Below are 27,481 nucleotides of genomic sequence, written 5' to 3' on the forward strand. Positions count from 1 at the left end.
AAGGATGCGTATTAGAATCAAACTTGCTAATTTCTATTATTCCATTCTTCAGAAACTCTCAAGCCTTAAAACATTAAATAATGAAACCTAATATTATCTGAAGTACATTCTAAGGAAAAAGGTTTTAACCAAAGAATCAAAACTTTAAAACAGTTGGAAATTTTTGGGAAGTATGTCGATAGCCCTGATAGCCTCCAACCCAAAGGTTTCTGTAACAGCAGTTCAAACCACCACATCAGTTATTGTATTGTTGCTAAGGTGTGTTTAGTTCATTACTATGTTCATTGTTCAAGAAAAAGCAAATGTGTTTGGTGGTAGGCTGAATTAAAGTACATAATTTTAGTTTAAAGTGCATTTCAACATGAATAAGAAAAAGAGCCATCATGTTAAAATAAAATATGACGTTGGTTCAAACAGTTTGAAGAAACTGGATCTGTTCTCAAAGAAAAATCAGCTAGCAGACCAAGTGTGTCAGACAAAACTGTTGAACGAATTAGTCAATCTGCAATCAGAAGTTCTAACAAATCCATCTCTCGTTGAAGCCTCGAGTTAGATATTCCAAAAATAACAATTCAGAAAGTTTTACACAAAAGATTGAAAAATACGCGACTTACGTCACTTAAAGGAAAGGATTAATGAAGCAGTTGTAACCATAACAGAAGATATGTTGATTTGGGATTGGGCATTTGCTGAGTGACTAATGATGTACATATTGAAATTTATTAGTTATTTAAAAAAACTGTGATGACAAATTTGATAAATAAACATTAAATGTAAGTATTTTTATTTCCATTTAAAGCTTGTTCAAAACCTCACCATTCTTTTAGGAAGACCCAGTATTAAACTTTTATGCTTGCCATAGAATCTTCAAAGAAGATAAAAATAATGAATCTTCAATTGAATCGCTAATCAGTTCTATCTATCTAGTTTTGTCATTGAATATATAATTAAAATTGAAAAAAAAATTTATAATCACTAAAAAAAATCTTATAACAGTCCACTCACTATTGAAGTAGAAAAAAATAGCATAATAATATTTTGTAGCTATAAAGAATAAAAGAATAAAGATGTAAATAAAGATAAAGATTTGTTAAGGTTATATAAAGTTTTTTGTAAAGTTAATGTTATTGTGGTGAAAATTCATTTTGATAGTCATTTGTTGATAATGTTATGTGTGTGTGTGTGTATATATATATATATATATAAAACAATATTTAAATTTAACATTTGTATATATAATATTAAATGAGATACAAACTATCAAAACACAGTAAGTGGATAAGTTAAACTTACCATATTAATCAATTTTGATGGGATCCCACTTCTTCAGTTGTTATTAGATTCTATAATTATATTGAAACATATTTATTTATGATTAGTTAATTTGTCAAAATTTTTTTTTTTAATTTTTTTGTGGACAAATATGCAAAAAATAAATATAAAATTTGATAAAAAATGAATATAGTCGAGAAATATTACACTTATAAATATAAACTTATGTACCACCAAATCACATTCATCACATTTAATTTAAAAAAAATCACATTAATTAAAAACTTAATAAAAATACAAACCAAAAGTTGGCAATAATGACAATAGAACAAAGGAAAATACAACGTTTTAAATATTACATCATTCCAGTAATGGACAGCACAATTTGCATATTCGTCCATAATAAATTTCAAAATTTTCAAAAAACAATTTCAACATATCATAAATAATTTATTTTAATATAATTATAGAACAATTGAAGGTAGAATCATGCGATAATTGATTCTTGGATTAATATGGTAAGTTTAATTTATCTATTTATTGTATTTTGTTTAATATTAAATGTTATTAGCACAGTGGTCAGTATGTTAAATTATTTGAATTTTCAAAAAAAAAATGTATATGTGTTTTAGGCAATTTCAGTTAAATGTGGGTCGAAGGTTATTAGGTGTAAATGAAGATCCTCCAAACACTCCTTGTCGTGAAGCACTGAGAAAATTGGAAATTAATAATCAATCATATCATTTACCTAAGGTTTGTACTTTTATGGCCTATTTTTGTTGTGCACTTGAAACCCTATCCTGTATGACATTTGTTTAAGTGATTTGATTTCTTATCATTCCGTGTGTGTATTCTGATTAAAATATGAATATTCCCTTCTTTTTATTTGTAGATAATTTTTTATTATAAACCTAGATAAAGGATTTTTTAATTGGTTAGATCCATGTTATTTTTCATTAATGCATTTGTTGCTACAATGTGTTGTCAGAATTGTCGTAAAAAAAAGATATGTATATCTCAGATAACAAACAAAATAACCACTGAACACAGATAATAAAAACTAACATCAAAAGTCAATTTTACGAAATCTCGCATCATCGGTTGGTACAAAATTCCAAAATTTCATTGAACAAAATCTAAAAATTTAGACACATAAACCCTAATAACCGCAAAATTTGAACAACTGTTGTCTTTGATCCAGGATCCCATGAAAGTCGACTTTTGGTATTAGTTTTCTAGGTTCTGTTAGTGTGTTTGGTGGTTGTTTTTTTTTTTTTGTTAATTTAGGGTATTTGGCATAATGGTCAGTATGTTGATGAATTATTTAAATTTTCACAAAGTTGTACTTGTGCACATGCACGCATGCAAGCGCACACACACACACACACACACACACACAGAGAGAGAGAGAGAGAGAGAGAGCATATGGAAAGTTGCTGTATACTGGAATTATGGAAGTGTAATGACGAAACTTTTTTAATTATTACTTTGCATTTTTATTTCATTATTTTATAGAAATGGATATGACAGTAACTGGAATAGTTTATAAAAGGTGTTGAAAATGACCTCCTCCAACATTAATAAAATATTGCACATGTGTCAATTTGTTTTCAAACACTAATCAGCTGATTTACTGGAATGTCTCATACGTATGCTGTTGTTGCAGTTTTTAGTTCAGTTGTGCATGGTCTGTTGCAATACACTCCTTGTTTTGCTGTCCCCCATAGAAAGTAATCTGGGAGAGTCAGATTGGGTGATCGTGCAAGCCACAAACCCCTCAAAATGATTCGTTCACCAAAGACATTTTGTAAAAAAGTCATTGACTTATTAACTGTGTGCGCTGTAGGGCCATCTTTATGAAACCGATCGTGATTGATTTTTACTTCTGTTATCTGACTAATGAGGTTTGTTAAAACAGCACAGTAACTAACAATATTAACTGTATTTTCAAAAAAGATAGATCCATTATGCGTGTTCTACTCACACCGACACAGGCTCCAATTTTTGCTTCGTGTAAAGATTGTTCATGTAAATCATGGGGGTTAGTTGTCGACTTCAGATGTGTATTTTGTGAATTAATATACCTTTCCAGATAAAACCATGCTTCATCTGTGAAAAACGTAATGTCAAGGATACCTACGGAATTTTGACCATTAAAACATTCAACCATTTACAATTTAGTCTTTTGGTATGATTTGTAGGATTTAGTTCTTGAACACACATTACTTTGTAGGGAAAAAGTTTGTTCTTTTCTTAGAGCTTTATGTGCAGTAGCAAGTCTGATATCTTGCTGCTATCCTAACTTACACATTGACTTTAATGGATTTTTGGCCATAGTATCTGAAATATCAAGCAGCTTCTGTTCGCTTGATTTAGGTGGTCTTCCACTTCTATCAACATCTTCAACAGAGCCTGTTGCCTGAAATTTTTCAATATAAGTTCAAACTGCATTGCAGTGAGGAATAGGAGTATTTGGAAATTTTTCAGAAAACTTGTGCTTCACTGCATCGGTAAACTAGTCACCTTCACAAAAAATGTGTTCAACGAGAAAAATGTGTTCCTCTACTGAAAGAACCATTATGTCTCGTAATTATTGATTATTGATTCTGAGAAATGTAACAAAATGACGCATATTTAACTCAACAACTGATGTCTTGGTTTATTACTGAGCAATGCCCAATGAACCCACTGGGCAACCAACTTATTGGTGAAAGAACAGAATGCACCACATAATTCTAAAGCGTACTACACAGTGACCTTCAAAATGCACTGTATAAACTTATGAGGATATGAAGGATGTGATTTATTTATCATATTATTTCCTGTCAAAATCTGCTTGATGTTGAGGTAGGAGTGAGCCAATTTTGGTTTTTGCAGTCTTTCATTACATAACTGCTCTCAAATGTTTCAAAATACTGCAGTAAACAAAATTCATTATAATGCCAAGATAAATAAATTCTTGGTGAACAATACTGTTGATGTCAAAAAGCACAATAAACTTGCAGTTTGGATCTGCTTCACCCTTTTCATTCATGGATGGCTGGCTGCAGGGACTTCCACTTTGATAACTGTTGCCGTTTGTCAAATTATAACCATAAACCCAACTTTTCATCCACAATGATCATAGAGATGAAATTTTAAAATTTGAAATCACCATCTTTTGAAGCTTATGAAACACATCAACTTGCTGCTGCTTTTGTTTGACTAGAGCTGTTTGAAAACTTCACATCATAAGCATGTTCAAGATTTCAGTTATGATTCCTTGACATGCTTCTTCCACAAATGGTTCATGGATTGTTCAGTGTCTATTAAACAACTTAACTAAACAGCTTACAAAAAGTAAGAAAACTATTTTAAAATCTCAAATTCTTACTGTAAAACTTCTAAAAAGTGCCTGAAGCAAACATACTTTCTTGCTTAATAAAGTTTTGTGACAAAATATGAATGTGTTAAAAAGCTATCTTAACTAGAAAATCTAAAAATGATTTCAACATGGGACATACATTCAGTCCAGAAAGTAAGTTCCATCAGTGCATATCCTGATCTTGGCCTTTCAAAATCACAGATGCATTATTATTTCTTTCCATTCAAGTTTGGAGTAGCTCAGCCATTTTGTTTGTTTATGCTGATATTGAAGATATAAATAATGAAGACCTATAAATAATGCAATTATTTATTGCTTTAATTAATTATTATGCAACTACATAAATAGAAATGATTAAAAGAAGTACAATTAACATGTAAAACATCACTGACATTCAAAAACCACCTGATTACAAAAAACATTTCATAAAAGAGGATCAATCAATTGTTAGCATGTAACAATATTTACATAATTTAGTTAAGTATTGAATACTCTTCTTTTTAATTAAATACCATTTTTTTTTTGTACTGTGTATGATTTACAGAGATAAATACATTTCTTTATCATTACATTGATTTCTTTTACAGTTATTGTTGAAATTAAGTCTCTCTTTCCATTGTCCCAATAAAAAGCTCACGTAATCAGATATGCAGGTTTCCTCCAGGACATGGTATATAACTGTCTAAATTATTATAAAAATATCCCTTTTTGAAAACAGTATAAATCATCCGTGAGAAGGCCAAACAGAATCCCATGTATTGAACCCTTTGTTTTGGCCTTTCTTTTTCAGTCATTTAGTTGACTATCCTGTTGATAAGTTTTTTATTACTAGTTCTTTTCCATCATTCTACAACCAAATGTGAAAAATAAGAAAAAAATTATTTTTCATTGCATGAGCTTGACTTTTCATTTGTTTCCATATTAAGAAAAGATCACCTTGCATTCATTTTTTAGATTGATTTATTAATTTTTTTTCAGTAGTTTATTTTTTTCAGTAATAAAACCTTAGAAGTTACCGTTATTTTTCTGTATATGCACCTAATAGTTTTATTTTCATGGCTTATATTTAGGTTGAATGATCTGGCTGTAATCTCTTTTTAAATTGGACTATTTATAAGTTTAACAAATTTTTCTATTTGCCATATGTTTTATTTTTTCAGGATGAAAAATTTGAAAGTACAGAAAAGCGAATGCAACATAAGAGTGTTGATAAAGAAAATGCATCTTCTCTTCCAAGAAAGTTAGGTCAGCCACAGGAAAGATTTGCTACATCTGGTATGGAATTTTTATTCCTATACATAGAAATATTTAATTACTTCTTTCATATTTTTAGCTGGAGTTTTTGGTAATTTTTACTTTAATATAAGATAATTTTATTTGTTATATCAGTGTAATTGTTTCCATCATTCTGAAGAAGATTTATGGAATATATGGTTAAACATTTCATCAAATCAATAATCTATTTTTTATTACTGTTGCACTAGATCTAGAGAAATAAGGTTTGTAGTATACTTTGTCACTGCAAATGAGTATAGATTTTATGTATGGTTTTGGATAATACAGTATTAAACAAAAAAATATAAAGCACTTTAGTGGGTTTTTCATATAGGTTGTCTTGAAGCCATAGTATTGCAATTATGAGTAAAAAAAAATTACCTTTAGAGTTTTTCATATTTTTGAAGTGTATTAGCTAAGTTTGTGAAAGGGGCTTCAGAGTTTCAGCAAATAAAAACAGATTCCTATTCTGAGACCAATAGCAAATTATCCAAACATTGCCATCATTTTATTACTGAAGAATTAGAAATTAGCAAGTGAAGGGTTTTACATAATTCTTGAAATAAATAGAGCAGTCAAATATAATTTTTTCAGGATGAGTAGGAGAACTCAGAACTGTAACATTTAGAGAATAACATTCTGGGAATTGAAGGATGTAAAGCAAGGATAAAATTCCATTGACCAAAGCCAAATGAACCAGTTACCAAGATCACTTAAGTTAACCAATATTGGGTGTAATTTCACCTGAAGCTGTTGCCATGTATTAATAATGGATGATAACTATATAGCAATCTTAAAAAAAAGTTGTGTTTGTGTGCCTTCAGAATAATGATAAAATGCTGAAATTTTAAATGGTTTACTTACAAAATATTTTGGTTTACTAATTTTTGCACCTTGGTTAGTGATACTAAAACTCATATGACATTTTAGTTTTGCAATAATCCGGATAGTTATTTTATTAAGTGTACCTAAACATAGCAGATGCCAAGCAGCACTGCTAAGCACCTACACTGCTAATGTTGATTTTGTTAGTTATTTTAGTGTTTTTATTATTTTTAGACGATCATTTCAAATGCTCTTTTATGTCTTTCGACTGTCATAGATAATATTGATAATTAGATATGGCTATCATAGCTACTACATCTAATAACACAAAGAAAAATATTATAGTGAAACACCTTGTAAAGTGAATTTTCCAATTTTTCTGTCATAACATCGCCATTTAAAAATATCTGGAAAAATCTTCCGTAGATTATTCACAAAAAACCTTTTTTTAATAATTTTTTTTTACAAAATAATATGAGTGAAACCGATTTGCAATGGTGGTTTTCAGGTCTCTGAGTGTGTGAAATATTGGTGATAGTAGAAGTAGATGACATTCTTATTCCTCTTGTTGAATCTATATTTATTGAACCACCTGATCCTGTGGTAGATTCAGTTGATGAAGACGATGGTGGACTGATAAATAACTTGAGCAAACGTCATCTACTCGCTGGAGCTGATGTGTCAATTGGTTTTGCTTTTGATAACATACCTGTTAGTCAACAGTAATGATTCAAATAGTCCTTCTTGTTCAAGTCATAGTAATGATAGAAGTATTATTTTAATATCCTGTCTTACTAGTTGGCCTAAAGCACTACCATGTAAAAAACAAAGAAAAATTGTTTCATGAACATGGACAAACAATGACATATTGGGATACAACATAGTTTTTCCGCAAAGTAATTGTACAAAATATTATGAAATGTCTGCATTTTCAAATTATTTTTTGATGATAAAAAAATACATTTTTACTTCCTTGTATGAAGTAAAAGAAGTATTGTGATGGCAAAAAATTTCAGTTTTCAAAATTTCAATGAAAATATCCATTTTGACTAGTTTCGGCGTTACACCTGTACATACGTATGTATATATCTCACATAAATAAAAAACAATTATTCATAGGATGTTGAAATTTTGGATTTAGGACTGTTTGTAACATCTAATTGTGCACTTCCCCTTTTCATTGCAATCGACTGGACCAAAAGTATCCAAAAAGGCTTAAAAGCCCAAAAAATTTGGATTTTGGACTTTTTCTTAACTGCAGTAATAAGTCCTCATTGAGAGCTTTTCAATTATATATCATAAGTGGTATTTATTTTCATTGGTTTTAGAGTTATAGCCAAATAAAATTTTAATTAATGAAATATTTTGATCTTACAAGGGAAGACACATCGGTTCAAATCAGACTACATGTCTTTTTTTTTTAATTTAAATATATTGATTTATTAATCCATTATTATAAAAAGAATTTTACAATAAATAATACTTCTTCAATAATAACAGTAAAAAAAAAAAAAAAATATGAAAAAAATCGCAAGTTATTACAGAAATAAAATTTTATGTAGTTTTAAAAATGTGTATATGTAATTTAATAGGCATTATTACATATGTGTATGCGTAATAGATTTGGTGAAACATCTAAATATTTAATATTAATTGAGAATTATAATTTAGAACCGTATTATTTTTGGATTTCTAGTTTAGTATCTGTTTAATTTTATTTTACTATTTTGGAATTTCTAATTAATTTTATCTACATCAAAATTAACTACAGAGTGACTGAAAAATAGACCCTCACAAGAACAACATATACACTGAGGTATATGTACCCCAACTTTAATAAAATTCAAAAAATTCTTAATTTTTAATTCATTACTCCTTTGTTATTGTTGGACAATATTCTCCCTGATTCGGAGTTGATCATCATTTTGTTTTTTGTTGCCAATCATTTAATTGCTCTTTGGTTTGATATAATTCTTCTCATTTGTGTACATGTTCTCTAGTTTTAAATTTCCTCTCTACATACATCTTCATCATATCCTCTCTTAATCTTTTTATTCTTTCCTTGGTTTTAATATTTTCTTCCTCTGTATGTTTATCATCTCTTAATCTTTTTATTCTTTCTTTGGTTTTAACATTTTTTCCTCTTTATCTTTATAATCTTCTCTTTTTTTATTCTTACCTTGTTCTTAACATTTTCTTCCTCTTCATATTCACCTTCTTGTCATTTTTTTGAGATATATTTCTTCATGATATCTTTCTTTTTCCTCTATGATTGTTTCTTTGACATTTTCCATTATTCACCAAATAATCCAATAATAAAAACTGAATATTTTACACTGTAAGATTGAAATTAACATTTGTAACTAGTATACAGGAGTAAACTACACTACAGAATAATTTAATTATTATTAACTTTTATTTATATGACACACCAGAAATCTGAAACTTTTGTTAATCAGCAACTCACAAAGATATGAATAATGCTGATCTAGTAATACGAGTAATAAAGGGGCTTTTATTCTATCCTAATATTTCATGTAAGATTGTTGAATTAATAATTGTTTAAATATTTGATTTTAATAAAAGCTAATATTTCAGCAATTTTGCAATTGTCCACTTTATTAAAGAATTGGAGGATCGTACTCTATATCACTTTCAAATTAAATAAGTTTAAAAGAAATACAGCAAAAAATGTGTATATGTAATTTAACAGGTGTACAAGGAAGTCATGTGGTGTCCATATCAGATTTTTTTTTATAGATGTATTGATAACTAAAACTAACTGTTACATCCTTTTCACAAATAACCCAAATCCTTTTTTCACCAAGGAAGAAAGAAAAGTATTTCGTGGTATACTAATTGTGTCTGGCTACAATATATTACCAGGAAAACATCAATATTGGGAGTTCTGATATGAGAAATGAACTTGTGTATGGGTCAATGAGAAGAGATCGATTTCTGTCAATAAATTAGTTTAGTCACTCTGTAAACAACAAAGACTATGCTGTAAATGAGAAAATGTGGAAATTTCACCCTCTTGTAAATCTTTAAAAAAGAGGTTCTCAGAAAATTTTATAAAAATAATGATAATAATGAATAAAAATTCCATATAATGAAAGAGTTGTACACTCGATTCTAATGAGAACATCTAATGGTGCCATATGGCAATTGCAGCTCGTGCCCAGCAAGGCAGTATAAGCACCTTTTTTTTCTTCCCAAACCGGTTATCCATTTTAGTATACTCGGTCTGGGAGAGTGTCCTTATACTCTAAGGGGGCCTTACCGCCCACCGGCTATAATTCCGGCACAGCAGGTTGGCCCTCCCTGGTCGGATCTTTCGTTACTTTTACTGCTTGCCTGCCTCCAATCCCCAGGTAGGTAGCCAGGTCCAGCAAAGCTGTCCCCAGCCCCGCCCCAGGGACCGGGTCTCGGTCTTTTTGTATGCCTGCCTTAAACCCCGCAGCCGGGGAGCCCGCCCCAGCTATGCCGTTACAGACCCCGACCACGAGGCCGGGTCTCGGTCTTGATATTTACCCCACACACTAAATCAGAAACAAGAAGACGCATCACTCATTTGAATTCAACCAACAATAAAAGTCATCTAATACCTCTCCAGAAGAAAAAACAGAAGGCTCCTAATAGCCTCTTCGCCTGGCTTCCTCATCTTTTTCTCTGAAGACCAGACATGCGAAGTCCTCAAATTTCCTCCTGTTGTCAGACGAAGTCAGCAAAAATCCCAGAAATACCAGAAATACATCGAAATTGAGGCCTCGAATATCAGCAGCTCTTCTGCGTTCAGTCCAATATGGGCAATAAAATAAGGTATGCTCGGCCGTATCAACCGCCGGACAATACATACAAATGGAGGACCTTCTCCGGCCAAAACGGAAGAGATATTCCTCAAAACAGCCGTGCCCAGTAAGCATTTGAGTTTTATAATATCCAACCTCCCCATAAGCACGATCAAGCCACATATCCAAATTCGTAATCAGTTTTTTAGTCCATACAGATCCTTGTAGCTGTGTCCATCTTTCATGCCACTTCTGTCTTGTGGTATTAATAGCCTCTTGCTTGCCAATCCCTTGAAACCTATACAACCGTTCCAAAACTTGTAACTCGATAGGTGGTACTGATGTAACCACGCACACAGTTTCATAGGCAATCGTACGATATCCACAAGCTACCCCCAGATGAGCCCGCCTATGGAGGCTTTGAAGTCGTCTAACATTTCTCATTGTACCTAGTGCTCTACTCCATACCGGAGCAGCATTCAATAAAGCAGATGTCACAGCTGAAATAATAACCCGGCGTTTAGACGATCTTAGGGGATCTTGGTCAGCTAATAGCCTTATGAGGGTTTGTAGTAATCCTTCAACTCTCTCGCATCTATATACTATATGAGCACTAAAGCTCAAGGCTTTATCAATTATCACTCCCAGATATTTAGCCTGATTGACATGTTCAAGCCTATGTTCCCCTATCTTTAGTTCAAGATCTCGCAGCCGTCTCCTTCCTGCCAACATAATATTGACTTTTATCTACTGAAGGTGTTAATCCTTTGTCGGTTAGCCAGTTATTTACGATCTTTAGAGTATCATTGCCCCTTTGTTCGAGGACATCTTCTGATCTCGCAGAGGTAAGTATCGCTAAATCATCAGCATAGGCCACTATTTCCGTCTCTTCAGGTAGCTGTAGTCGTAATACATCATCAATGACCAGTAACCAAAGTAATGGTCCCAGTACTGACCCCTGGGGGACACCACCATGAACTTGGTATCGTATGTCACCATCAAGCGTGCTAACCATAGTCCATCTTTCAGACAGGTATTCGGAGATCTGTCTCCTATTAGGAGACAGGGGCTTATTCGCCTTCTGACTAAAGCCGCCATGATGAAGTCCCACTGGACGGTCCCAAAAGCATTTCTAATATCGAGCATAACCAGTAAAGGAATCTTCCTGGTGCGCCATCTTCCAGCCTTGACTGTTATAGTTATCTTTTCAATCGCCTGAAGCGTCGATCTGCCTCGCCTGAACCCATACTGGTTGTTATGCATACCCCCGCCTGTCTAACTCAAGCAGTAACCTTTCTGCGATCAATCTCTCAGCCACTTTCTCCGTATTGTTTATGAGGCTCAACGGACAGTAACCAACCACTTCAGCATCAGCAGTCTTCTTGGGCAAGAACACAGTGCACGACTCCCTCCAACAATCAGGGAAGGTCCTGTTCTGCAAGCAATAACTTGCCACATCTGTCATTTCCCAAGGGGCTTTCATCATAAGTTCCTTGAGGATCGCAGCAGGAATACAGTCTGGACCCGAACTCTTTTTGTTCCTGAGTCTAGACTCAGGAACAAACACCTTGGCTAGATACCGCCAAGGTGACTTCATGTTGTGTGAATCGACCTGCATCGCATTCAACCAGCTCCGATAGACCCGATTCAGACCGATTAAGAACAGCCGGAAAAAGTGTTCTTAATTGTATACCAGCAGACTCAGCCGTAAGGACAGGCAAACATCTACCCAGTCTTCCCATCACGATTTGAAAAGGACGTCCCCACGGGTCCGAGTCCAGCTCCAAGCATAACTCCTTCCAACGTGCTCTCTTGCTAGATTTTATAAGGTAATTTAGTAACCGCCTGGCATCAGCAAACATATTTACAGCATGCTCATACACAGCACCGCCTCTTCTATGGAGTATAAATTTTCTCCTTCGCCAGTACTGCGGAATCCGTCTATGGTCCGCAATCTCCGCAGTCCACCAGTAAGCGGGTTGATACCCCCTGATATTTTGGGAAATCCTCGCTATCTCTGTGACTATTAATTCCTGCAGAACAAAAGGCGTAACATCTCTGCCATCCATGAGCTTGCGAGCAACTTTGTCAACCACTACTTCTACCTGTCTTTTAGACAATCTCGGCGGCTTTGATGTTCTCCCGATCACCGGTCTTATACCGTCAAAAGAAAATATCGTGGCAAAGTGATCACTACCAGTTTCTGACCTCAAAACTCTCCATTGATAGAGCGAAGGATCCCAACTATTGTCAATTAATGTCAGGTCTAATACAGATCTATGACCTCTGGCTTCAAATGTATAAGAGTCATCATTTAGACAGATCATATCAGTCGCCATCATCATTTCTGTAAAGATTTGCCCTCTTCTGTTAGTATAACTGCTACCAGCAATCGTGGCGTTGCAGTTAAAATCACCCATAACCATGGCTCTTTTCGGTGACTGTAAGATGACCCATTGTATTTCGTCAATGTACAGTTCATACTCAGCAATTCCAATATTAGGATTCACGTATCCAGCCACAAGGACAAAATTCTGCAAAATAATCGCTAAAATCCCCTCTCCGCTATGATGCAATTGCCATCCGATCCTATTACTGATGTTTGTTATAGCGACATCACCAATAGCATCAGCCAGCCAGTCATGACGAGCAGCGGTACCCAAGTTCGGCTCAGTAGTAATCACGATGTCAACATTCAATTCCCTGGCAGTCTCTCCCACTAAATCATGGGACAGAATACTCCTGTTGGCATTGGACAATATTATACTAATCATTTCTGGCTTTGCAGTACTTTACGCCTCCGGTGTGATGGTCAGTCCCATTACAATCGAGACATTTGGACGCTGCTTTACAATCACGTATAAGGTGATTTTATGACAATTGACCATTATATATTGACAATTGTCATTTATGACAATTGACAGGATCCGTTCTGATGTATGAGCGGCAGTGCACCCAGCCAACTCTAAGTCTATTCGAAATCAATTTTAGTGCTGCCCTGTGATTTATGATGACTGTAGCATTACGTGTATTACCGTAAGCGTTTCTTATCGAGGTGATCCGGAACGTTTCAGCGGCACCAATAGCTGCAACTATCGCCTCACTAATATCACGCTCTGACGTGTCTTCTTCTAAGTCCTTTATATGCACAAACGCTCTTCTGTCTCCCCTAGTTCTTACGTTCCGTAATTAACCCGTAGTAAATTGAGCTGCTTGCTCGACATCCTTGATCCTGACCTCTAATTCGTTGTTTCTTCCTTTTCTTAGAGAAAGAACTTCTCCAGCTTCTTCCTTGTTTATTTTGCCCTTCATGGTACGGAGCAAATCCGCATAGGACTTGTCCTGTCCCTTGATAACAACTATCTTGCTCCCCTCAACCGGAGGCGTCGAGCGACGAGCCGAAGCAGACCTAGATCGCCCACGGCTTGAGTCTGATTTCCTGGGTACTACCAATGTTGCAGGTTCCTCGTTGGTTCTATGCAAATAAATAAGTATTTTTCTCAAAATATTGCCATATTCACCAGTTGGTAGAATATAGGTCACTTTGCGTACACTGACTAGTACCTTTCTTAATGCATTTATAATGCATCTGGCCACTAGCTTTTCCCCTTTTTCGGAATCGAAGAAAATAGTAATTTTATTTTTCTTAGTAGCCTCCATTTGGAAATTCTCCATCATTGTGGAGGAGTCTAATGCGATCATGCCTGCTTGGATCTTCTCTGTGGCCGCTCTCTTCGATTTACTGATGTCAACAAATTGACATGTATCCCCGTCTGTCGGAAGAGTAACGACTTTCGCCTTGTTCATTGCCCACGCAGACCACCTGCGCGGGAGTAACTCAATTAATTCATCATCAGACAGATCAAGATTTAAGATTTCTGTCTGATCCGTGTCAAAAGCAGGATCAGTCTGGGTGGACTGCGTGTTAACCTCTACGGGAAGGGGCACATCAGAGAGATCAGTTAAGCCCTCATGTATTCTCCTCAGCTCCTGCTCGTGGACTGCTATATATCTAGTCAAACCTGACCCCATATGCTTTTTCAGGGCATCAATCGCTTGTCCAAGTTGGTGAACCAGACTGCCAAATGAATAGGGCGACCCATCCTCTTCTTCAGAGGAGCCCTGACGGGCTCTCTTTTTCCTTTGATGTCCATTTTCTTGACTACAGATGATTTTGTCGTGCCACCGCTTAGGGAGAATGTACTTTCCAAAGGAAGGTAATTGTGAACATAAAAAAAAATAAAAGTGTTACAAAAAATTAATTCAGGCATTAACCGGTTAATGAAAAATTAAGTTAAGATATGTCTTATCTCAATATTCTGTATTAGGTGGTTTATTTAATAGAATTTAAATACAATTTAACAGTATAGAGGAATAATATGAATTTTAAAAAGATTAATTTAAGTAAAATAGTATGTATATTACTGTAAATGTTGTTGCATATTATTGATAGGTAGGAAAAAAATGAGTTCTTACTATACAATATGTTTATTTAATGTACTGCAACTGCTGTAGGGTTTATACCTTTCTTCTTTTCTTATGTTGTTTCATGTTCACAATGGCATTGGTATGGTAACAATTCAGTTTTTCTTGTGGACATTAATTATTCATTATTGACAGCCAGTCTGGATTACCCGACGTAATTCAAAACTTATGACTAGAAATAACACAGTAGGAGTAACAGGATTAGTATAATTTTCATCCCGCTTATGCAGATCATTGCTTTAACTCAGCATGTTTGTTGCAGATATATTTATTGATAAGATAGATGTGTAATTAAAGGATGAGTACTTTGTGTGGATGTTTATCTGAATTTAATTATATTTCTTTGTTTGTTTAAGGTGTAGGTGTGCTGTTAAAAGGTAGAATCAGAGCTGATAAAGTTGATACATTTTCATGTCCTGTTTTTATACATGAACCAGATGACCCTACAAAAAAACGAATGTATCCAAAAGATAAGGTATTACATATTTATATTTTATTACGTGTTACTTTCTTATATTAGAATTAGTAAAAAAATAAAAGTAAAATAATTTACTTTTATTACATTTTAATTAGTTATCCAGAAAACTTAATGTTTTTGAAAAATGTGATTGTTTATACTCATATGAATGCTGTTATTAATACAGTGAACAATAAATTTATGAATTTCCATTATCTATTATTTGTTTTGACAATAGATCAATCTTTAATTAAAAAAAATAAAAACTGTATTTAATATAAGCAATAAATTTAAAAGAAGGTACAAATGTTAGGATTATACCATAAGGCATTAATTGTAACCTGATATACACACCTTTCTCTTGTCCCACCAGCTTTCATGTTTATCATTTGTTTTATGGTGGATTATTCTTTACCAAGGTGTTTTTTTTATCACTTTTTCTTGATGTTGTTTGCCTAATAACATCAATCTCAGTTGCAACCTTTCTGCTTTTCTCTGGAGGATGCTGTCGCTTAGAGGACTGGATTAATCTTTTAATTTTTAGTTTCTATAATATATATTTTTGTATACAATATTTTAGTTTCTATAATATTTATTATTACATAGTTTGTTAATGATTGCCTACAGTTTCATTTCAAGTTTTGCTGCTTTTAGTATAGGAAATCTTGCTTGTTTCCTTTGTAACCCCCCCTACAGCTAACCTCTCAAAAACATTTTTTTATAGTTGTTTTCTTTTGTGATCAATCCCATATCATTGATTTAGGTGATGGATACAATCTGAGATGCTTTTCTTTACTTTTGTCATTTCATCTGAGTATCCTTGCATTTTCTTTCTTTAAAACCTCTTAAGATTTCTTCACTGATAACTGTGTTCTAAGGGAGTTTTTCTCCCTTACAAATTTACACTCTTTCCTTGTGCAGCATTAATCACAATATTTTGATTAATTCAATATCATCATTAAACTAATTCTTAACTGTCCTATTCAAAATATCTTTTACAATGCAAACACTGAAGTGGAGTTTCAATATTTCTATAAAAGAAGTTGAAATATCTATAGCATACAATGTGGCACCTGCAGGTGCCATGGTGCCTTCTATGAGACTTTTATACGCCCTCACTATATTACACACCTACAAGACCAATAACACTGTATTGGCGTCGCGTGTATATAAGGCAATAAAATTGTGCAAGCTCAGTGTCAGCAAATAGCAATCAATGTGTAATAATAGTGTGGGCCCCCAAAAACCTCTCATGTGCCCCCAATAACTTTTGAATTTATTTTCCACCCTTGCTGACAAAAAGGTTGCCAACTTCTGATCTATAGGGTGAAATTTCCATTACATTTTTACTGACAGTCCAGATCTGTAAAGGCAAAGATCCTTTAAAATACATGTGGAAGGTTTTTTCTATTGTGAAAGCTGGAAATTATTATGATTATTATTATTGTTTAATATTATTCCATATTTTTAATGGTGTAATATGTTTACGTCCCTAATAATTTGTTTTACATATTCCAAACGTCGCCTGCCTGCACAATTTTTTCCTTCTACCTGTCTCTCCAGCATTAAAGCAACTATTCCAGGATGCCTTAATAAAATCTATGCCTATAAGTCTGTCTCTTCTTTTAATTATATTTTTCCAAGTGCTTCTTTCTTCATCAATTTGCCGCAACACTTCATTTGTCACTTTATCCACCCATCTGATTTTTTAACATTCTCCTGTAACATCACATTTCAAAAGCTTCTAAATCTTTTCTTCTCCGGTACTCTGATCGTCCAAGTTTCACCTCCATATAAAGCTTCACTCCAAAACATACACTTACAAAAATGTTTTCCTGACATTTAAATTAATTTTTGATGTAAACAAATTATATTTCTGACTGAAGGCTCGTTTTACTTGTGCTATTCGGTATTTTATATTGTCCTGCTTCGTCCATGAACAAATTAGATTGACTCATTTGCAATTCCTGCTAATTACTGCTATTCTAGCTGTGATCTTGCTATGCTGATGCTCCTAATGAAAAATTCCCTTCCTCCTGTTTCATATATATATTTTTAAATCTTGTGTATATTTATAGTTTTGTACATATTTCTTGAGAATTAGATTTGGCATTCAAGCTATTTTCTTGTCTTTCTTTAATCTACAGGACGGTAGCTATTTAAAACTACTCATCAATAATTTTCCCCCTACATATTTTTATAAAGTACAGTACAAAATTGTTTCCTGTTATTCTCTATTAAGAGGTAGGAAATCTATTATAAAGCACCAAAGAAAAAAAGAAAAAAGTTATTACAATTATAGACATGCTTCTATGTGTATTTTAAAAAGAAATTAGAAAGAATTAACAGAAAAGGAAAAACTTTTTAAAATATCGCAATAAATTAAGATTTGAAATCATTTCAACAAATTAGCTATAAGAAACTATACAATTTTATTCTTTCAAGTGTATCGTCATCAAAAAAGTCAATTAAATGAATGTTTAATGAGCATGGAAAGCAATTTATTGTTATTGGTATTAACTACATCACAGTAATTTCAGTTTTATTATCTTCAATAATAAAACCATGCCTCCCTTACAATAATGATGGTGATGGTGGCAATAACACCTTAAAATTTCTGAAAGAACATAATGTATTTTTAGTAAAAGTTAAAATACTTAAAAATTCTGCAATCCATGGTTATCAAATTTTTTTAATGCTGGACTCTTAAGGTGAATATTTTGATACTTCTAAATATTATTGATACTATTACTACTGTTGAAAACTATACAGCTGGATCACGATAAGTGATTTTCGATTATATTTTATTATTAAGGGCTCCCCATGCGTTTATTGTTAGTGTTATTAAATCTGAATTATTGTGATGCAGTAAATAGCAGTAACAGTAATTTGCTTTTTATGCTCATTAAACATTAATTTAATTGTTTTTTTTTTATGACACTGTAAAGCGTCTTACAGCACATTGTAACTATTTAAGTGATGTTAAATTTTTATTATTGTGATATTTTAAATAAACTATTTTTCCTTTTCAAGAAATTTTTTCCAGTGTTTTTTATTAAATTTTTCTCACCTTAATTTAAATATTGGAGTGCATTCTTTCATTTCTGCCAGTGCATAATTATTTCAAGAGTTTTTCCAGTGATTTTATGGAGTTTATTTCAATCTGTAATCCTTCTAACTGATAAATTTACTTTGTTAAGGGCTACATTTGCTTGACTTATTAATATTTTTGAACCTATATAAACAACTCCATGATCGTCACTGTTGCCTTGCATTTTATTCCCATTACCCTAGATGCAGGAATTGAAATACTGAATTGATATTTAAGGAACAGTGTGTTCAAAGCATTATAGAATATCATTCAGATATTGTCGTAATAAAATTTATTTTGAAGATTTCCATAAAGATCAGTGTCATCAACATATTCTATAGAGAAACTGTTATTGTACTTGATAAAGTCTCTTTATGATATTAAAGTGATGCGCTTCCAAGAAGTCGGTCTTATTGATAGGATGTGCTGTTGGATTGCTTTCATTAGGATTTTAATTTCTGTGTAAAGGCTTTCAATCATAATCGTGTATAATTTTTGTATAGACCATTTTTGTGATAAATAAATGTTCTAATTATACAGGGTCATTCACGGGAACCGGATGTATTTAAAATAATCATAAAAAATTGAATAGTCACTTTAAAAAAGTTTTATTGGTACTGAAACACTTGTTAAATCAAAGCATTTGTTACTTACTCATGAACGAAAAATTATGTCCGGCAAGTGATGTCGATTTTGGGTGATCAATCTGGGTGACGTGATGACGAAATGCGATCTTTAGGTCCTCCAATGTACGTGGTTTATTCCCTTACACATGCGATTTCAGAAACCCCCACAGAAAAAAATCACAACTACTCAAGTCGGGGGACCGAGGGGGCCAAGGAATGTCGCCGAATCTGGAAACGATCTGTCCCGGAAACAAGTTACGGAGAACAGCCATCGTTGTCCTCGCTGTGTGCGCTGCAGCTCCATCCTGCTGGAATAACACATTTTGAAAATCGATTCGCCGGTTTCGTAACTCAGGGATGAAAAACGTATTCAACATCGTAATGTAACGATCAGCTGTTACAATTACGGCAGGGTCAATTTCTTCAAAAAAATATGGTCCAATATCACCGACCTTTCCTATTGCACACCAGACAGTCACCTTTGGGCTATGAAGTGGTCTCTCATGAAGCTGATGTGGGTTTCTTTCTGCCCAATTCCGGCAATTCTGTTTGTTGATGAAGCCATTCAGATGAAAATGGGCTTCGTCACTCATTAACGATAACAAATTTTCATTTTCTTCAAAAATGGTAAGCATTTGTCGACAAAATTGTAATTGCTGCGTGAAATCTTGCTCGTTTAACTGCTGCACGACGGCTATCTTGTAAGGATGGAAATGCAGGTCTGTATGCAGAATTCGTCTTACCGTACTTGTGCTCATTTGAAGCGCTGCTGAATGCCTCTGAATAGAGCGGCATGGGCTTCTGACAATGACTTCCCTTACTCATTCGATGTTCTCCGGAGTGCTAGCAGTTCGTCGGAGACCCGGTGGTTTTTTCTTCAATATTGAACCACTTGTTCGAAGGTTGTTTACCCATCGCAATATTGTGTTACGAGAAGGGACACTTGCATTACGATGTATATAAACTGATGGCAGAAATCTTGCTGAACAGCAGTTACGGATTCGTCATTTTGCACAAAACTGTCATAGGCGTACAGGCGTTGGTCTAGCGTCCACGGCTCCATCTCAACGACTAAAATGTAAATGCTATGAACAAAGGAAACGTCAGACAACAGCCACGTGCCCCTCCCACCACGAACGCCCAAGTACAACCCACTTCAAAAATATCCGTTTCCTGTGAATGACCCTGTATTTGAAAGAACAATTGCACAACATTGAACACTTGCATAGCATGACATAATTATTTCTTGATTAGCTTGATGCCAAGAAGATTTTACAATTCTTGCTACTTCTTTTATTTGCATAAATATTTACTACTTTTTTTTTTTTTTTTAATTTTCTTTGACTCCAGTTGATTGTTGTGCTGCTCAATGATTGTAATCAAGTATTCTTATTTATTGATTTCTGCTTCATTTTGATGATTACATGTTTGATATTCAGTGTAACATCAGATTTGGTATTAAGGTTAGAGATAGTATTTTGATGTTTTATTTTTCCAGATTAAAACTGAATGTAGCCATGCAGAATATTATACTTATATCTAAAAAAAATGTATTAATATTAGCTGAAAGAAATATATTTCTTCCAAATATCTTTGCATCACAGTGCATTCTCATCCCAACATGAGTGTGTATGCAAAGGTTTTGCCTTTTAGCATGTCAGGAAATGGGTTAAAATTTGACAAAAAATTTTAACCGTAGTCAAATTTTTGACCATAGATAGAAGGTGAACTTAAATAAAAAAAAGCAATAAAAATGCAAGACCCTGGCCAGGTATTGAGTTCAGTATCAGCTAGTCTTGAACTCAAGACTAGTTGATCCAGAGAGAGGCATTGTAACCTTTATACCAACTGGCCACCCATTAATACCCACTTTGCTATTAAACAATGTGGATTTGATTTTCCTTCTAATTGCTAATTATAGTTAAAATAAGTTTTTAGCTCTAGATTAGATTTGTACTTTAGCAGGACCTTTATAGCCAACAGTTTTGAAAAAAAGAAGTAACATGTTGAATAGATTGAGAGAAGACATACATGTCAGTTGAATTGATGAATCAATCAAGAATGCATCAATATTTAAGAGGTGTATTTCTTTTATTTTACGTTGTTTGAATTAATTTAGCTTAGATTGATTAAATCAAATGTTTTATTTCAGATTTATCCAATTAAGGATCAGGAGTTTCAACTTGAAGAAATAATGGCTCAGATGCACGAAAAAAGGAAATTAATGCGGAAACGTATGTTTTTTCTAAATTTGTAATTTTTAAATTTATATTTAGATATAGTAACTTCATAAACAAATATTTGTATTATGCAATTGTTTAGACTAGCCATTTAAATAAACCATAATTAATTTGGCCATTAATAATGGCTTAAAATAATGGCTTAAACCATTATTAAGTTATCAAAAATTTAAAGTATATGTTTTCAAAATATTACTTGAATGTGTTTTTGGTGGATTCACTTCATCATAGATAAAATTTTAAAAACAAACATAATGAACTAAGAGTGTAAAAGAAGCATTTTTCTCTTTAGACAGACAAATTTAAACTGAATATTAGTGTCATTTAGAATTTTTCAGATTATGAATAGTGGGATTGTATACTCATGGAAGTTGTTTATTTAAACAAAAATATAGTATAATGAAAATAATAAAGCAAATAAAAATCATTCTTTAATATAGAAAAAGAACTCAAATTACACCATCACACCATTAGTATGAAAGATTGTCTTCTAGATTTGTATAACACAGAAAATGAAACAAATAACTAAAAAATTACAATTAAAAATATGAGAATGAGTCAAAAATTATCTACACTTTTTGTTCTACAATTTATTTACACAAAGGAAGGGGGTTCAACTTGTACATTGTTGTTCTACAAAGTCACCTTCCTTGTCAATGTACTTGGTCCAGCTGTCCACAAGCTTGTGTATTCCTTCCAAGAATAAGGTTTTCATTTGGTTGCAAAGCCATTTATGCACCACTTCTGGAATGTCTTAAGTCTGTGGAAAATTGACGACCTCAGAATACATCCTTGATTGGTCCAATTACATATAAGTCGGAGGGAGCAAAATCTGGACTCTAGGGAAGGTGTTCCAGTACTTCAGAATTCAACTTGATGGTTTGAACAGTGTGGTAAGCTATGTGCGGGCAGGCGTTGTCATGCAACAACACTGTCATGGTACCCATCATACACAGACTTAAGGAAGTCGAGCTCGTTGTGGATGATTTGATGGGCAGAACCACAACTGATGTTCAAAGAAGACCCTACTTCATTGATGGTAACTTACCTATTCTGTAGAACCATCTGCTGAGCTTGCTGAAATTTGTCATTCATGGTGGAGGTTGTCCTGCTCCCTCTTCTGCATCACACTTTTCCAGCCAATTTTTTTAACTTCTTGATCCACGAAAAAACACTTATATGATAAAGCACTGTCCCTGTATTGTGATAAAAGTCCATAATGAATTTCAGCCCCTTTCACGTCCTTCAACCAGAGAAATCAAATTTTTGCTCGTTGTTCCTCCTTGGTGCAATCTGTTAGCAGAGTCAACATGTTTATACTGTAATAACTGGAAGGTAAATGACGTGATTGGAGTCAGATTTTACACATGTCACTGCAGTTGTACCAACTCTAAGCATGCATGTGCAGAAGGCAGTATGATAACCTTGAAAGTGTGTTACAGCAAAAATGTAGATAATTTTTGGCTCACTCGTAAAAAAGAACCTACTTCTTTTCTACCAGTAAAAGAAAAAGAAAGAAATTTATTAATTGTTGAATTCATCTTCCCCTGCTCGTTATTCAGGAAATGCCCATTTAGCCTGGCTATCCCCATTTAAAATATTATGTACATTTTCTTCAATTAATCATGTCCCAAATCAGGATCTTATACCTTATGTTTCCTAATTTATTACCTACCCAAAAAGTTTATGACAATTTCCTCCTTTCTGCCATTACATAATAAAACACATGTCCATATATCTTATCAATATCAATAATATTTGAATTAGACCTGTTGTAAAAATCACTTTCTAGCTAAATTTATTAACCCCCCCCCCCCCATAGTTCTAAGTATAGAACTTATTTAGGAGCATTTCTGTGTAATCAAACATTTTTTTCTTTTTTTTAAATCCTTGAAAATTTTCTATTTCTTCTATCTTATACTCAAATCTGTGCCATGTATGATTGTGAATTTATGTGAGGTGTTGAAGACTTATTTTAACAGATTCTTATAAAAACAATTTTAATGTATCTTCTTAAAAAAAATTTTTATGAGTTTTTCACCCTGAAAAAAATTAGATATTTTGTACTATAAATAAATGAAGTTGAAAATGTTATAGAATGTAAGTAAATATAGTTAAAACCTGTTAAACTTCAATTAAATTATGTTTATTTGAGCCTTTATTTTTAATTAAATTTGCTTATTTAAATTTAACAATAGCTAAATCTAAGAATTCATTTTGGGCTTGCTTGTAGATTTAAAGGAGATTTTATCCAGGTCTGGCCTTTGTATAATTTTCATCAATTTAACAATCTATTTGAGTTTACCATTGGTTATTGAGATATAAAAAGCACCACATATCAAGTAAGTTCATTTGCCAGGGCAGCAGAAAACAATCCCTAAAAAATATACCTTCCAATCCCCTGATTTGACATAAGCTGATCATTTGAAATACTAGATTTAAACATTTTACCAGTTCGCAGACATCTTTTTACTTCACAAAACTTATCCTTGATATTTTTAAAATATTCTTTTTCGTTTTAAAGAGATTTAGACTTTTTAAATATTTGTAAATAATCCAATTTTATTTCAGTTTTTTTTTTAAAAAAACTTTAGGCTTTGAGTTCTTGCCTTATATTATACATATAAGTAAGGATTAATGCAAATAAATTTTTCCTTTTTCTTTTTTTAAAATTCATTATCAAACAACTCTTTAATAGGCTTAGAATTTTATCGTTGCTTAGAGTTTGTTGTGCAATCTGCACAATCCATGATTTTAGGTGAGCCACTTCCCAGCCCCCTTAATAATTTCACATACATAAATCTAAATGTTTAAATTTTTCTTTGTAATATTTTTACAAAATTACAGATTATTGTGATTTAGGAAGGAGAGGTTTCAGCACATTTATAGTACTGTATAATGTTTAGTTGTACGTACAATTTCTATTGGTTTGAAAAAAAAATCTTGGTTTATCACTTTAAAATACATAACAGATGTGCCATCTGTAAATGTAAATCCTTCAGAATCTCTCAGTAATCTCCCAGACAGTAAAAGTTTCATAATTGTTCAATAATCTTTTCCATATTTTCTTAAGGTACTTTGAGTGTTTAAACATTTTTCAGTCTATCTCTTCCAAAAAAAATTTTCATCTGGCATTGACTGATAGTCAGCCAATCTTCAATTTAAATCGTCTATTAATAGTAAGAAGAAAGGTTATTCTTTTTGTCGGTTCTAAGATGCCTTCCAAAATAGAAAAAATTGCTTCCTGTGTTCATACCCATTTAAGTAAACAAGAAATTATTCCATGGAATCAAAGTCTTTGATCCACATTAATATTCTCCATCTTTAAAAAGTTAATAATATGTTAATAAACTGAAATCTGAGATCTTAACTTAAATCCTAAAACCGGACTCCTCGTAACCCTATTCAAAATTGGTGACCTTGTTCCAGCCTACCAAATAGTTCAATAAATTTAAAAGAAACACCTCTGTTTAGCCAAATCTTTAGATTCTGTTTTATTTTCAGAGAGGAAAAACATCATTGTCACATACAGATTTCAGAAAATTGGCATTATAGCATTTACTGATTGACCGTGCAATATTATATGCCAATATTTTGAAATACCAATTAGTGGCAATGGCATCCTGATAGACAGTAAAAAAAAAAACTTCCTGTTAACCAGTTTTCTGAAATTTTCTTCCAGTCCTTCAACATCTCATAGAGTATCTTTACCCAAAAGAATAGTTGATAGTTCACCAATCCCTGGATTCACCTTATCCCTGGATTCCAGCTTCATATCAGAAACTAAATAGGTGTACCATCATTGATATTTGAGTGTTATTTTTTTACCCTTCCTAGCACTGCCACTCTAACATTTGTAGTAGATGCTTTTTGGAGTACCTCCATTCTTAAAACTATTTTTAACACTCACCTTGAGTGTTACGAATGAAATGTGTCTACTACTACAAAAGTTAAGAGTGACAGTGCTAAACAAAGGACAGAAAATAACAGTCGAATCAATTATGACAGTCTTTAACGAAAATATGAAGTATAGTTGAAATCTTAAGTGTACCAATCACTGTGAGATGATCTACCCCAAGAATTGTTATTTTATCCAACTTAATTTTCTAATTCCCTTGGTTATTCTTTATAACCATCTTTTATAATATTTTTTCATTACCTGTAAGGGTGTTTTTATGTGTTTCTATAGAAAATCCCCTATGAACCAGAATTAGTTCCCCTTATATTTTTGACATTTCTAAAAATACATTAAATTCCTTATCATTTTGGTATGAGTATAATTAGCCTATTGTTTCCAGTATTTCATAAAAGTATGCCCAATTAATCCAAATATTGTTTATATTTGAATTCTGAATACAAAAGTTAGTCATAATTTATTTTATATTGTATTCTTTTTACTATTGTATTATTTTGATAGCATAATTCCTTAAAAATTGTTCCTATTACTCTTTTCCATGTCATTCAACTTTTTCAAATTATTTATTTCCTCCTTCATATCAATATATTTTTTTATAAGATCTTCAGTTTCAGAATTCATTAATTGTATGCACTGTTTGATAGAAAAAATTGATTGCTTATCAAATTCTATAATAGAATTCAACTTATTACCCATTATTTTGTCAATACCTGCAATAAATATAGTTCAACATCCCTCTCTCAACATGTTTTGCAAAGTAGGCTTCTTACTAGGCTGTTACTGAGTCTCTGAAGATGTATCAGAGAAGAATCAAGTGCTGCTCGCTTTACTTGCCCATTACCATTGCTACATACTTGCTACTTTTATTCATTTACAAACTTTTGTGCATTTTATAATAAAATAAATCTTTATGTTCTACATAAAATTGTAACACTATTTTATTGTAGTTCTTCAGACAGGAATCACAGGAAAACAATGAAAGCTGTGAGAGCTATCATAGCACTGGAGCACCTCGGTAGCTCATGAAAAACACTGCTTTCTTGTATTTCATAGGGTTGAAAGGGCAGCAGCAACTGCATTAAAGAATTTTTTTAAAAATATTTCTAGTGCAAAAAATATAGTACTTTTCACATACTCAAAGAAATATAATACAATTATAACTAAAAAAATTACATTATATGAATTTAATTTAAGATTTGTAATTTTTGTAACATGAAAATTAATTTTATTACTGAGCCAGGTTTGATAGTGCAGAGAAAGCCGTTACATTGAATACAAGTTCAAATAAAAACAATAAGGTTTTACGTACAAAGTTAAAGTTTCAATAATAATAGTTAAGTTTAAATAACTTAAATTTCTTTAAAAATAAATGTAATAATAGGTAATACAAACTATTATTCAATGTCAAAATTACTTAGATACTGAACAATATTACAATATTCAATTTGATGAAATGAGTGATTATTGGATTTCATGAATTTGATTTTTTTAAAATATCACACATAATTATCACATTATAATTGATACTTGACTACAATAGACATTTTTTTTACATATGTTGATGGTATACAGATAAAAATATTCTTTAAAGAAAATTTTGAAAACTATGAACTATAGAAACAACTTTTATTTACAAAACAGTACTGTCTACCTCCATATTAAAATAATAAATCTGACTGTTGAAGTGGATGGTAAAATATATAAAGAAAAAAGATTAGGTTCAGTTGTGAATAAATGTTTTCATAGAGTGACATTAAATTTAATGTATGTTTTTGTTTTAGTACTAGTAGCTGAGTATTAAATTATTCACTGATCTATGTAATTCTTTTTTAGAAGTTCGATGTATAAATGAGGGTCCCTTTGATATACAAGAGTTTCCTGTTGCTTATTTTGAACCGTACGATTCTTCAAAAGTTCCAATGTACCCAAAAGACAAGGTAGGTTGATTTTTTAAAGAATAAATTACAAAGTTCGTAATGAGTGTACTCAACTCAACTCAAAAACTGTTGAACACTATATATTAAATTTATTTGTTAAATTCAAAGTGTGCTTAAAATGTTTAAATATATCATTTTGAATGCTTCCTGTTTGGTTTTCTTAGTTATAATCTTATATTTAATGTGCTAAGAATATGTAAAT

At 32.5% G+C, this 27,481-nt stretch overlaps 1 protein-coding gene across 1 annotated transcript in view; it reads left to right on the forward strand.

Moving 5' to 3' along the window:
- Positions 1-27,481, forward strand: part of LOC142319231 (mitotic checkpoint serine/threonine-protein kinase BUB1-like) — a 115,428-nt gene that overhangs the window by 17,122 nt on the left and 70,825 nt on the right. Inside the window, exons 4-8 of the mRNA XM_075356269.1 lie at positions 1,905-2,025; positions 5,797-5,911; positions 15,369-15,487; positions 21,339-21,420; positions 27,176-27,279. Of these exons, the coding sequence (XP_075212384.1) occupies positions 1,905-2,025; positions 5,797-5,911; positions 15,369-15,487; positions 21,339-21,420; positions 27,176-27,279 (541 nt within the window). The remainder of the gene's footprint in view (positions 1-1,904; positions 2,026-5,796; positions 5,912-15,368; positions 15,488-21,338; positions 21,421-27,175; positions 27,280-27,481) is intronic.

This window comes from Lycorma delicatula, chromosome 2 (genome assembly GCF_047948215.1).
Source record: "Lycorma delicatula isolate Av1 chromosome 2, ASM4794821v1, whole genome shotgun sequence".
NCBI classification, from domain to species: domain Eukaryota; kingdom Metazoa; phylum Arthropoda; class Insecta; order Hemiptera; family Fulgoridae; genus Lycorma; species Lycorma delicatula.